The sequence below is a fragment of the Heliangelus exortis genome, chromosome 1 (genome assembly GCF_036169615.1).
Source record: "Heliangelus exortis chromosome 1, bHelExo1.hap1, whole genome shotgun sequence".
In the NCBI taxonomy this organism is placed as follows: Eukaryota; Metazoa; Chordata; class Aves; order Apodiformes; family Trochilidae; genus Heliangelus; species Heliangelus exortis.
In genome coordinates this window covers 89,778,869-89,792,369 of record NC_092422.1, presented here as the reverse complement: position 1 = coordinate 89,792,369, position 13,501 = coordinate 89,778,869, and the positions used below count along the sequence as shown (strand labels likewise).

At 35.3% G+C, this 13,501-nt stretch overlaps 1 protein-coding gene across 2 annotated transcripts in view; it reads left to right on the top strand.

The window, feature by feature from the left end:
• Positions 1-13,501, top strand: part of DYRK1A (dual specificity tyrosine phosphorylation regulated kinase 1A) — an 85,612-nt gene that overhangs the window by 22,805 nt on the left and 49,306 nt on the right. For both annotated transcript variants that reach the window (XM_071753168.1, XM_071753159.1), the window contains exon 2: positions 7,646-7,721. In XM_071753168.1, the coding sequence (XP_071609269.1) occupies positions 7,712-7,721 (10 nt within the window). In that variant the 5' untranslated portion in view covers positions 7,646-7,711. The remainder of the gene's footprint in view (positions 1-7,645; positions 7,722-13,501) is intronic.

The following is a 13,501-nucleotide window of genomic DNA, read 5'->3' as shown; positions in this document are numbered from 1 at the left end:
ATCACGTTTGTAGTATAGACCTATAAATTATGTGATATTTGGCTGCTTTCTGTGGAGATCTTGGGTGTTCCTTTAATTCTTTGTTTGCTTGCTTGCTTTATGGCTGAAAAAAATAAGGAAGTAGGAAGGTTATACTCTCTAGAGACTTCTTAGGCCTAAGGTTCTAAGCTGATGAATGTAAATATATAATGGTGTGTATTTAGCTTTGCATTTTTAAGGTTCTTTTCCCAACCACAAGGAACAGAAACAGGTTTTGTAAATGAAAGAAATCCTTTTGAGAACATATAGAAAAATATCAGTTTTCAAAAGCATATCAGAACTGTGAGAGCAAATTACTGAATATAAAATATTTCATAGCCCTCATGGATATTCTGCTTTGAAATAAGACTTTATTTGCATGCTACTGTTTAGTTTATGGTTAACATCTTCACTAAAATGACTCTTATTTTTTAGAAAAATTATAGTTGCTTATCAAATGTCACTTTTTAAGGAAGTAATATGTAGAGTGCATGTGTTAACATGAAAAAGGATTAGGTTGTTACATACATCTGTTTTTTTAAGATAATATAGGAATAAAGAAAAAATACTGGGTTTCATAAATATCCTTCCATTTCCTGGAATTCTGTTGTCATCATGGTTACGTGAATTTGAAGTGGAATTATTTTCAAGGATCATATAAATGGAACTCCTTAATCGCATTTATACTCAGTAAGGCCATTAACCATAGAGCAGGAAATACTTGGTTCTAAGTGTTCGGTGCCATCCAACAGTTGTGAATGTTTTAGCTGATATTGCAGGAGATGAGCAACTCCTGCTGTAGCATCTTTTTGCCAGTTTTGGGTGAGAAAGGAGAATGTAAATACAGTGGCGTGAATTTGCTGTTCCAAAACTGTTAAAACATAACTACATCTGTTTTCCTTGACACTATTAAGTGGGCGGTAAAAATAACCACTGCCCCCTCTAATTTGTGGTTCCTTATATAGTCAGTATACTGAAAAATATTTTAGGTTTGTGCTTCTGAAATTAACATTTTTAGTCACTGAGTAAGAAAAGAAGCATATGTAAGTTATCTAAAAATTCTGAAGTGTTTGAACTTTTATATTAGTGTAAGTGTGGGGCCTGTCGCTCTCCCTCTCTCAGTGCATCAGTTTAATTCTTCCTGAAACCATAAGCTTTATTCTGGAGTTCACAAGAACAAACAAATATTCAGAAAAACAAATCCTGAGTTGTCTGGCTGTATGGGTGAGGCAGAAGTTTTAGACTGTACAATTTCTTCATATACAAATAAAGTGCTACATTTTTTAGAAGTTACGTATTTCTTTTCATAAAAAGGATAGGTTTAAAAAATCGTATGTTATTAGTCAGATATTTCAGAGACTCAGGCTGTTCTCTGAAGTCTTATTAAATTAATACCGGTGTGACACCATTGTAGGTCCTCCTATGATAAAATTAGGTGCAATTCCATGTTTAGTATTTTGACACTAATACTGGCCTAAGAAACCCCTTTTTGTCCCAGTTATTTGTTCCTGCTGCCAGGCTGCTGTGGACCAGATCAGATAACTGATATGGGATAAAAAGTAGTGGTCTCTTTCTTCTGCTCCCCACTTTTTCAACTGGGTTAGTTCCCCAATGAAATTTGAGTGACCCTGTAATAGTAGCACTGTCTCAGACAAGCAGGTAGTGATGGAAAGGATACAGGTTGCTTAAGTGGTACTGCTGCTGAAAAGAAATTTTTACTCAACTTTAAGCATAGTTGTGCTTGTGCCTGATTTGAATTTGGGTGAGAAACTTTGTGATTTCAGTAAAGCTGTTTATACAGGCTTTCACACTATAGGATGGGTTCTTGCATCACATGTAAATTTAGCATAAAAGCAAAGCTAGTCATTCACAGTGTGTTCTTCTCAGATGAATTAGTACTTTTTGAAACATTGAAAACAGTCCTACAGTAGACAACTAAAATTGTGATAAAGCATGTTTTGTTTTAGATGCAGTTGTTTCATAAGCATTTCAAAATAATGATCTAGAAACTAATATAGTATTCTAGTTTAGCAGTGTTGATTTAAAATTCATTTGGAGTACTAAGTATAATACAAGTTCTCAGGATGAATGTATTGGTGAAGTCTTGTGTAACTCAGTTTTGCTAGTTATCTTTTTCACCCTGACATGAAAGCCAGTCAGGTAAAAAAATGCCATCTTCCCAAAATTTTAACGTTCACTTTCTTAAACATGGGATAAACTGATGTATGAAGGTGAGTATGCTCATAAGTCTGTTGAATACACAAACTAAACTGAAGAAAGGTATATTATTTTCTCTTACTGAATTATGTATTTTAAAGCCTAAGTATAGTGTAATTGCTGATTATTTCAGTGAAAACATCCAGCTAATAGATTTTCTGTAGCACCAAAGCATTGAAGCCTAGGGACAGGGATCTATGACTTTTTTTGGGAACATACTAAATATGATGCTAATCATGAATTACTCGTATTTTGCTTAGCACCCAAACTTACTATTTGAGTATATGCTTAGCAAATCGACTCTTTACTGTCAGATCTAGAAGCATGCAGGTGTCCATAAGAGTGGAGGGTTTTATTGGGCTTTCATGCTGAAACCATACCTGCTTTTATGTAGTTTGATTTTTTCCTCTTTTTTCTTTTCATTCTTGTAAATTATTTCTTACCTGTACCATCGCATTTAGCGGTTCTAAATAGAAAAACATGTGTGTGTATTCTGTTTTCAGATGTATGCTAATTTGTACATCTAAACGCAAGGAATTTTACCTAGTAATGAAAGACACTGTATCTGCTAGGTGCTGTAAGAACAGTGATTTATGAATTCTGGGCACTAGGCTTGGAAGATGACTTTTGCTAGGACCCTATGAGACCCATTGCTTTATTTAAAATTCTGGTAGTATTCGTCTTACTTCACATTTTCTTATGCAATTATTAAAATAATACACCAAAATCTGGTGTATTTGGCCAGTCTTTCGCTCAGTCTTATATCAGGCAACGTCACTGGTTGTCCATGCGTGGTTTCAGAGTAGGCTGTTTGGAGGCACAAAAACAACAGCCTAAGTAATTGCTATTGTATAGATTTATATATGTCTAGATCCATTATATTCCAGCATATTCATAATCTCAATTTAATGGTGCCTGTGTCAGGATAATTTTCCTAGTAAAGAAATAAATTGCTTCTAAGTAAGTATTTATATTTTATGTTGCTAGCAACAGGCCCGCCTGCGTTTATCGAAGGTCAGTGACCTGAATTATGTTCATCTCTGACAACTCTGTGTGTGTAGTCATGAGATAAGCAGAGATTTCTCTGGTACTTCACGAGTATAACTTTAGAAATTGCAAAATAACCTTTTCATCAAGGAAAAACTTCCAGAGCTTTGTTGTGATTAGTTTGTAGAATCTTTTAATTTTTTTCACTAAAGGTGCCATATTAAATCTTATAGTGATACCAAATAAGGAAAATAGATGTATATACAAAGTATTTAATTAGTAAAATATAAAAAAACCTTCACAGACTTTTAATTCATGCTTTTGAATGATATTCTGAAAAAATCTTATTTATTTGTTATGAGAAGAAATCTTAACATATGCTTGAGATTAAAGCAAAATTGTTGTGAAAATGTAGCCTTTCTTTAAAGGTGTTTATGATAGTTAGATAGCCTTTAGCACTTAGCAAACTTGCATGGGATAGAATTGGACAGAACCTTTTCTCTCTACATACTCTTATTTGCTGGACTAGTTATGCAACATATCCTATCAATTACATACATTCTTAAGTTTATGAAATAATACAATTTAAAAAAAAATACTCTTACTGCGCTGGTGCATCTCGATTCAGCTGACCTGGCTTCCTACTGTGTTCAGATGTAATATAATTGTCACCATTTGAAAAAACTCACCATCTGATTGATGCCCAAGTAAATTCCAGAAAGCAAGATGGGGAGGATAATGAAACGTCTTCATAGAGATGTTAATAATGTTTTTGCATTTCAGCTTTTAGGTTTTTAGAAGTACAGGTGCTCATAAACCAAATTCCATTGACAATGAACTTGTTGACATAAGTTGGGTATCAGGTGTTTTGAAGGAAGGAAGGTGTGGATGCTTTGAAGCAATGCAGTGGACTAAAGCATTAGTCCTCAAAGAGGGCAAACAGGTGAACGAGGCTTATGGGGTAAGGAAAAGTTAGAGACACACGAAAACTTTGCTTCTCAGTCACCATCTTTCTAATATGGTGGAGTATAATCCAGGATAAAATATGCTCATAAGTTTTTTTTGCTTATTTAGCAAAACATTTCATGGTAAAGCTGAACTCTATACTTGAAATTATTAATGAATGTGGAGTGGCTTTGGATAGGTAATCCCATTTGTGTTTTGCATATCTCTGTTTTGAGGAGATCAGAGGAGCATTGTTTGGGTAGGAAAGATGATGAGTAGAAAGCAACAGTAATTAAAATAGGAAAGAAAAGAATGAAGTAAAGTTTTGGCATGGTAGCTTCATATGTAGGTAATTTATAAGAACTTCTATCTGTTTAAATTAAAGATGTTAACTCTTTTTTTTTCCTATAGCACTTTCAATAATTTGCTTTTCAATCTGTTTTTTTTGTCATCTCTTCCTTCCTCTCTACTCCTTTATTTTCAATCGTTAACCTGTGTTCTGTACCACTAAGTAGAACAAACTGGGTTCTTGAAGCCCAGTAAATGTTGTTAGTAAGGGAATTCTTCTAGAAATGATCTCACAGATTGTGTGATGAGTGGGATTTGTTCTTTCTTCTCTTACCAATTTATTATCTAAACCAGGAAACCTTTGTACTGGCTGAGTGAAAGGCCTTCTGGTTTTAAGAACTTAGCAATGCAGAGGCACAACAGAAGACACTCAGTTACTGACTTTTATGTGTTACCCCAGCAGCTACTATATGCGATTGGTTATATCAATTAAAAAAAAAAGTTTTCTATGTTGCTCTTTTCTGCTGTATGTGTGTTATACTGTTACAGTCATAGTAACTCATTGTCTTTGTTCTCTGCTGATGTTTTAAAATAAATTTTTATGTTGTGGATCCCTTCTTGGAATACAAGACAGCAGCCTTTCCACCCTGGCTCTTAATTCCATACTATTTGTCCAGTTCTCCAGAATGTTATAATGGTTGGACAGAAGAAATTAATTGGTTTGTGATGGGTGTGTTTTGCTGGGTAGCTATGAAGTTGATGGATGTGTTGTTTCCCTGTTAATAAACTGTTAATAACTTTGCTGATGTAGCTATAGCTCCTTCTTACTGCTGGCAGCTCGAACTTAATCTTCTAAATTCTAAACTAATTCAGATCTGTGTGTTACCTTTCCTGTTTAGTTTCTCTTTTTTAGCAAGATAAATACTTTTAGAGTTAGTATTACAAGTGATCTTAAAATATTCTAGATTAATCTCCAGTCAGCAAAAAGCATAGCTTCCCATATGTATGAAGTTGCTGTTGCAAAATTAACTGTGTGATTTCAAGTTCTGTAGCTATACCTTGATAGTTTGTGTGTTTATTGGGTAATATGTTCTTACCAATTGATTTTTCTCTTCTTAATTTTTGGGACAGAGCTGACACTCAGTTGCCCACGACAGTGCAGTGAGTTGCTAGCTTTGCAGACAGTTTGATAAAACATCAGCCTGTTGTAAAGCACTGGAGATGTGCTAGTGTGCTGCTTTTGGAGCTTACCATTCACATTTTAGAACTGGCAGAAGACAATTATGAATGCTCTACAATCTGTTGTGGCTGGAAATCAGCTAGCGTTGCTTAAACTAAGTTTGTTAATAGTTTGAACTAAACTAGCTTAGTACTGAAGTTGGTCTTGTACTCATATAAATGGGAGGTGATCCCTGCTGTATTTGAGGTGCTAGCTGTTAAAGACAAAAGAACGATACTTTCAGTCCTGGAAGCTACTACTGGAAAAGGTTTTCTATAATCTTAAGTGTCCACACATGCTGCAATTAAAAAACAAACAAAAAAAGTATCTTAGCCAGAGAGAGCATTCAAAAGTGGGACTATAGCTCTGTAGCCTTAACATAGCCATGTAGGCTGGACATACATACATAGTGCTTTAGAACCTCTCTTGCTTGTTTAAAACCAGAGACTATTTAGTGTAAAGAAGAGGTTGCTCTTCCTTTTTTTCTTGTTTTTGAACAGAAGTGACTGCCTGTGCTGGGTTTAGTGGGACTGAGCTCAGTGTGGGACACTGTGTCTATACGCATTGCAAATATGTACAAGGCCGAATCTTCTATCCATGCTGAAGAGATTTAGGCATGAGAGTGCCTAGTTTGTAGGATCTTGAGAAGCCTTACTCAGTATTTATCAGCCTTGCCAAGTTCATGGCGACTGTGAATGTGACAGCAGCATTCTAGGTCTCTCTGGAACTTCAAGAGTCAAAAACTAAGGCTGTTAAATGTGGGATGGTGGCCAGTTTTGGTTTGTCCCCTCTGTCTTTCAAAGGCATGACAAGAAGAATTCACTTGCTCATAAAATAACCATACAACCACTGCAATATATATTCCTACATGTATCACATAACTAATTGTTCATCGTCTTCCTAACACCCCTTTGTGTGTGTTTGTGTGTGAGGTTTCTGTGGCACAAGGAAGCCAGTGTAGTGGCAGAAAAGCTAGCTGGGCTTAGGGTATATGTAGTGCTTAAAGAAGAAAAAAAATGGAGTGAGCTGCAACTTTTCTTGCTCAAATTGCAGTATCTAAATGCCTTTTAGGGTAGAAACACTTTCTTGGAGTTACATGTACCAGGAGGTGTTGAAATAGTAATAAATCTAGATTTGACATTTTGACTGTTAGGTTCTCTAAAATGCTTAGTAATTTGTAGATGGTTTGATATTTTCGTAAGTTGTAATTACCAACAATATTTCATTGAAGAGCAAGTGAAAAGCAAATACTTGAAAAATATTTTGACCAAAGGCTGGCTGGTTACTTGTTGACTTTGTGCTTTGGTTGGTTTGGGTCGGGGGGTCTTTTTGGCACATTCCCACAGTTCTTTTTAACTTTTTATAGAGATTTCTTCCTAGAAGTTCATGTCTTTTATATTCCTGTGGTTTGTACAAAGTTGTAATTTTATTTGTCTGAGCATATTTCAATTTAATGCAAAGGGAACCTGATTCAATTTCGTGTGAGATAGGAGAAGAAAACTACATTTATGAATTTATGTGTGTTTAGTTTGTTGATTTAGTAAAATCCCTTGGAACTTAAGTTGTGTTTTATAAGTGGTGTTCTGACTTTCTGTAAAATTGCACAAATTTAAGGGCTTTGCAAAGTTGAGTAACTATCAATAATTTCAGTTTTGCAGGTGTGAGAAGAGCCTTTTAGGGTGGCCTTAATTTTCAGAATTGTTCAATGAACAGCTGGAATTTAAGTTAATCCTAAAATCTCAACACTTAGATCATGTTTCTCAAACAATAGATGATAGTGGAAGACAATCATCTCAATGCTACCCCTACTTTGTCTGTTGGAAACTTTCTTGGTTTAGCTCTGGTTACACCTTAGAGCTAGGACTGAACTCTAAGCACTGTGTGGATCTAGCAGAATAGAGGTTTACAGGTTTTTAGGTATCTTATTAGTTTGCATTTACATTTACTTATTTTTTTTTCTTCATTTTGCAGTGTTTGCTGCTGGACTCCCCTGTCCCCCACACCCCCGCAGGATGATATGAGACTTGAAAGAAGACGATGCATACAGGTGATTTTATTTTCAAGGGCTTTTGGAAGGGAAAATCCTTGATGTTCTTGATCTACTTTTTCTTTCACTTCCATGCTCTTTACCCTCAACATGTGCTATTCCAACCTTAGTAGAAAATATAAGAACCTGTGGAATTCTGAAATCTTTGAAACTATTTTGCAACTGTCCAGAAAGAAAATGGGAATACTTTGGAATTTGGAAGTACTGTTTCCAAAGCTTTGTGCAAAAATGAGGATTTGCTTTTAAAGATGCAAACTACAGGTACTGCTTTTAGTCTGGTCTTGTTTGCTACTACCTCCTTTTAATACCCCTGCTTGTCAATAGATAGATGTATGTCACCTGTTTAGTGACACCCATTTCATTCATTAACTGTCTTTTAAAGAAATGCTACAGATCCATCTGAAAAGGAGCATAACAAAGTAATAGTTAGGCTTTTCTCAGTGGTGACCAGTGATAGGACAAGGGGTAATGGGTGTAAATTGGAGCATAGGAGGTTCAAGTTGAATATCCGAAAAAATTTTTTTACTGTAAGGGTGACAGAGCCCTGGAACAGGCTGCCCAGGGGGGTTGTGGAGTCTCCTTCACTGGAGACATTCAAAACCCGCCTGGACACGTTCCTGTGTGATGTACTCTAGGGGGCCCTGCTCTGGCAGGGGGGGTTGGACTAGATGATCTTTCGAGGTCCCTTCCAACCCCTAGGATTCTATGATTCTATGATTCTGTGATAATAGCTAGGAGTTTGTTATTCTTTATTACATGATTATGTCCAGTAACTGTAAAATGTCTCAAGTACTGAGGGTATGATCTTTGAAGATCTTGGAAAGTTACTAAATGTTCTTAAAGTTGATATATATATTTTAAGGACATTCTTCTGGTTTTTGCTAATTAAAAATACTGTAAGCTGCAAGTCTGTTTGCAGATTAAATAGCTTATTTTTACTGGAAATATGGTTAACACTTTGACATAAAAATAGCAGTCAGCAGAAGTAGAATAAAATCGGAGTTGTAGGTGAGTATTGTTATAGTTCCTTATGCCCTTTTTAAAGCAATGAACACTTCTATGACTTATGTTTTGAGGCCTATAATAGTGAAGTACACATAAGACATCTTTCATTTGCTTGTTCAGCTTTAAAACCCATGAATCCTTGGGATTGGAAAAAAAGCTAGATAGATTTATGTATGCATGCAGATCATCTCCTGATTGACAGTTTTCAGTTGCATCAGCTGTTCATGCATAAACAGCTTTAGAGGGTATATTTACATGGAGTATGTTGGATTAAGGCCAAGATGCTGTGAGTGCATATTTGGTTCTATGAAAACTAAACATTCGTTCATTTCAGTTGAATGTTTGTAAGTTGTATGTTGATAGCTCAAGTAAAACTGGGTCTGAAGAATTCTAAAATTAGGTGCAGCAAAGATGAGGAGAAAGAAAAAATATTCTGAAGTTATATTTATTTGGTTTTAAATATATAAATCTGGAGGAATAGCATTTAAAGTCTCAAAACTAAATCTTTCTATCTCCTGTCAAATTTGTGGAGCTCTGTCTAGTAGTCAGTCATTGCAATTGTTAACATTGTAGGTCATTTGTTGTTGCAGTGTAGATACAGCCCAACTGAAATATTGAGAAAGTGGTTTGAAAGCTTTAGAAGCATTCATCCCACAACAGAAAGGAAAGATAATACTATGAAATAGTACCTTGTGTATCTTACACTATTTGAGAAAATTAAGTTTCATATTGTATTGCATTAATCTGATTTTTAAACTCAAGCACTTTCAGTTTTGGTCATGATTTCTGATGATGGTGGGCTTGCAGAATTACGAGCTTAAAGAATAGAAATGTATACAAGGTTTTGAATTTTAGGTAGAAATTCTATCTTCTAAAGCCCAAATCTGTTATTTACAAGTTCCATAATAAATAGAGAGTGAAAAACAATGGTACCTTGACAAAGAATTTTCAGACTTCTGATGTGTCATATAAGTTGGAATTTAGACAAGTACAATTTATTGGCAGTTCTCTGTTTATTAGGAGAGCCAGTATTAGTATACTGAGATTCTGAGAATAAACACGATTCACATACCTTAAAATGAAAAAATGTGTTGTAATTATTTTGTAATGCAGTAGCAGCAAGAGTCATATGATTGCTGATCAAAGTAGCTAGCGAGAGCTCAGGCCAGAAATTGAAAGGTCTTGTGGTTATTGAGGATGATACTTTTGCAGTTTCAATACAGCTTGGCTTCTGAGGGTGACTGATCTGAGACGCCCTGTAATGTCTAAGCTACCTTTGGTTAAAGGATGAAAGGTTCTATTGGGTAAATAAGTTCTTTGTTATAATTTTCACTTCACTGGAAATAGACCTACTATAAAACCCTAAAACTAACCACGGTGTAACTGGGGGAAACAGTCCTTTTGAGGAAGAGGATTTTTTTTGCTTTTCAAACTTGGAATACTGAAATTTTTGATTACCACTTAAGCTGAAAATACAGGAATGTATTAAGATCCACTGCTTTAAACAATAGAAAATGGGAAGAAACGAACCTTATTTTCCAGTTTGATTAACCAGGAAAGCAAACATGCAGCATGTCTGATTTTATATTTTTTCCTATTCTTAGCACCTCTGATATGTAGGATACAGATAGAGAAGGACTCTTTAAAATACCGTTTGGAGGACTGAAAGATTTGCAGTAGTTGCTTTTTGTTACTCTTGTTGATTCATAGATTTTATAGGATAGTGCTTTCTGCAAAACACCCTGAAAAAAGCAAAGCTGGAGATCCAGCTCATTATAGGAAAAGCTAATTTTATGTTTCAGACATACTTTTGCATTAAAAATGCGTGTTGCGATAACACTTAATGCCTTAAAATGTGGCTAGTGATAAAAAAATATTTTCAGAATGTGAATTTCTTTTAAATTTGTACTTTGAAACTTAGTCACTCCAGGACATTTTCTGAAAGTAAGAAGTCATAAGTGCCAATGATACTACTACAATGATGGTTGTGGTTACTATGCTGATAATCATACTACCAAAGGTTTGCTTTTTATGGTGTAAGTAGCATCAGCTTTGGGTTTGTATTCTGTACCTAGAAGTGAGGAGTCAACTTGTGTTTAAAAGTTCATGTTTTCAAAGGTGTTGCTATGTCTTGCCCACACCTGTTAAGTGAGTATAACAGTGTGGTTAGCTGTTACTTTTTTCTTCCTCTTTTCTTCCTCTCTGCCTTATAAAAAGAGATGAGTTTTATAACAAAGAACTTTTAAAGTTAGGTTTTGGTTTTTCAAGTTAGCTGCAGCCTAGGAAGGTGTAACTAAAAATAATTAGTTGTCTGATCTTTAAGATTTTGAAGAATTTAAAGCTTCTTGTAGTTTCTTAACCTTTGTAAGAGAAGGATTTATATCCTAGTTGAAAGTGTAAGGGACTAGTATAGATCTACTAAAACAAAAGTACAAGTTCCAGAAGGATCCATTCCTTAACACCACATACTGATCCTCTCAGAAGAGATTAACTGGTAACAGTTACTGTTGAAGTATTGTTCTTGAAAGCCGAAGGGAAGGAGAAAGACCCTGCGTGTTCTGAACTGTTTTTTGATGATGATGCATTTAGTATTAAAACGCAACAGATCTCTCTTCTGGATTTAAATGTTGTACAAGACCATTGGACATTTCTGCATACTAAAGGCAGCATGGAAACAGGGTAACTGTTATCAGTTATGTCTTAAATAGAGTATATAAATACTACAGTGGTTTTGTCCAATTCTTATGCTTGTGTAAATTGATCCAGAGTTTTGATCATGTAAATTCATTAAAAGAAGTGCAGGGTAGTTATTTTATCTTTAATTGTGCGGTAGAATTCATTGTATCTTAACTTTATTTTTTTTAACACACCCACATTTTCATGGGTCGATTTGAAGTAAAAAACAGATAAAAATAGTAGCTGTATCAAATTTTTCTCTTCTTTGTGAAAATATATTGAATGCACCAGAGATGTCAAGAACCAAGCAAGTGCTATAAGATGTAAAAATAGTGTATTTAAGCTCAATAATCTTGGGTGGTGGTGGGTTTTTGTTTGTTTGTTTTGCTTGTTGGTTTTTGTTTTTGTTTTTGTGTTTTTTTTTTTTTTTGTTTTGTTTCCCAACTGCTTTACTTATTAAAATATAACAAAAGCAGACTAAAGACTTCTGGGAAATTCTTGGATTAGATTGAGTTCATAGCCTTGCAAGTGTTCAGGCATTAGTTTTATGTAAGAATAGAATGAAAATTTAGAATTGGGCCATGTCTCTCATGTCTTGTATTCCTAATATTTTAGCTACTGATTTCATTGAGCCTGTAGCTATTTTGAAGAATGTTTATATATGTGTCAGTAGCTAAAAAACAAACAAAGCAAAAAACCCCCACTGTTACTCTGTAGCCAGAAAAAACTGTGTCCAGCATTGCTGCTTTGTATCTTGGGGTTCATCTGTATTACATTATACCAGATCTACTAATACACCTTTGGACTAGTTTGTTGAGAGCTACTTGAAGTTTTACCAGGGAATTCCAGAAACTTACTGGGGCACCATCTTTTTATCTCTTACCTATATCTTCCTGTGGAAATGATGACTATCTATGATTCCACTGAAGTAATTGCATACCTGGAGTGTCTTTTGTGAGATGTATGCTCTTGGCATAACACCAGAACTTGGTTGTGAAGAAGCAAACATTTGGCCTGTGTGCTAATTCCACATTGAAGTATGCATGGTATGGACTAGTTCTGGTTTAGTTCTCATTGGTGGCTTTCATTCCAATTAGACTTATGCTGCCTGTCAGTAACTTGTTCACATATTTGACTGTATCATTACAGGCAGTTTTTGTTGGTTATTCAGGTTTTGGCTGTGCAGATAAACAGAAGTTTAACATAAACAGAAGATACCAAGAAAATAACGTAAGAGACAGGGTTGCTCATTAGTAGTGGAAGTTTTAAATATAGGTATCTAATAAGCACTTTGCATGAATAGGAATGCTTCTTTGGTTAACCACTATTTTTACATAGATAACTCCCTTTGCAGGGGTTGTTGGTGCTGTCTTTCTGGTTGTTAGGTTTTTTTTTGTCAGCAGCTGTGAGAAAGCCATCAGGAACAAGTTGAACACAGTTGCTTACTGAAGGGCAACAGTTATCATACTGAAAGTGGAAGTTCTGCTTTTCAGAGATGGAGTCATTGACCTCAATGAATAATAACCTTGAAGTCAAGAGACTAGATTAATGCTCTACTTTCTGTATTTGGGATCAGAAATATGAAAACCTGGACAGCTAAAGTTAGATTCACACATCCATATTTAAAAAAGAAGTTGCCTATTTAGAGGAAAAGGGATTTTTTTTTTTTTTCCCCTCCTCCAAAATTGCTTAGTACCTTTTATAATGAAGATTTAGGTTTTAAGCCACAGTCCTCATCTAGGAAAAAACAAGTGACAACAGTATCCTGGTCCAGGGTTTTGACATGGAAATGTAGCCTGGTGTCTTCATATCTGGAAGTTTCATTTGTATTTTGCAGCAAGAGTAATTGGAATACTCTTTCCTGGCCTGTTTGTAAGAGTGCTCAGTGGGGCTCACAGGGGCATTGGCTGGTAGTAGTCAACAGAAGATTGTATCTTCAGGATGGCAAGGAGGGGAGGGGATTGCAGATCTCCAGCCACTGCAGCCAAGTTGTCAGCTCAGGGTGCCATGAGATAGGAGATTTAGAGAAGCTTTGTTCTTTCAAAAGCAATGCTGCATAATGCTTGAAGTAGAAGTATCTTGAAGATACACATCTGTAG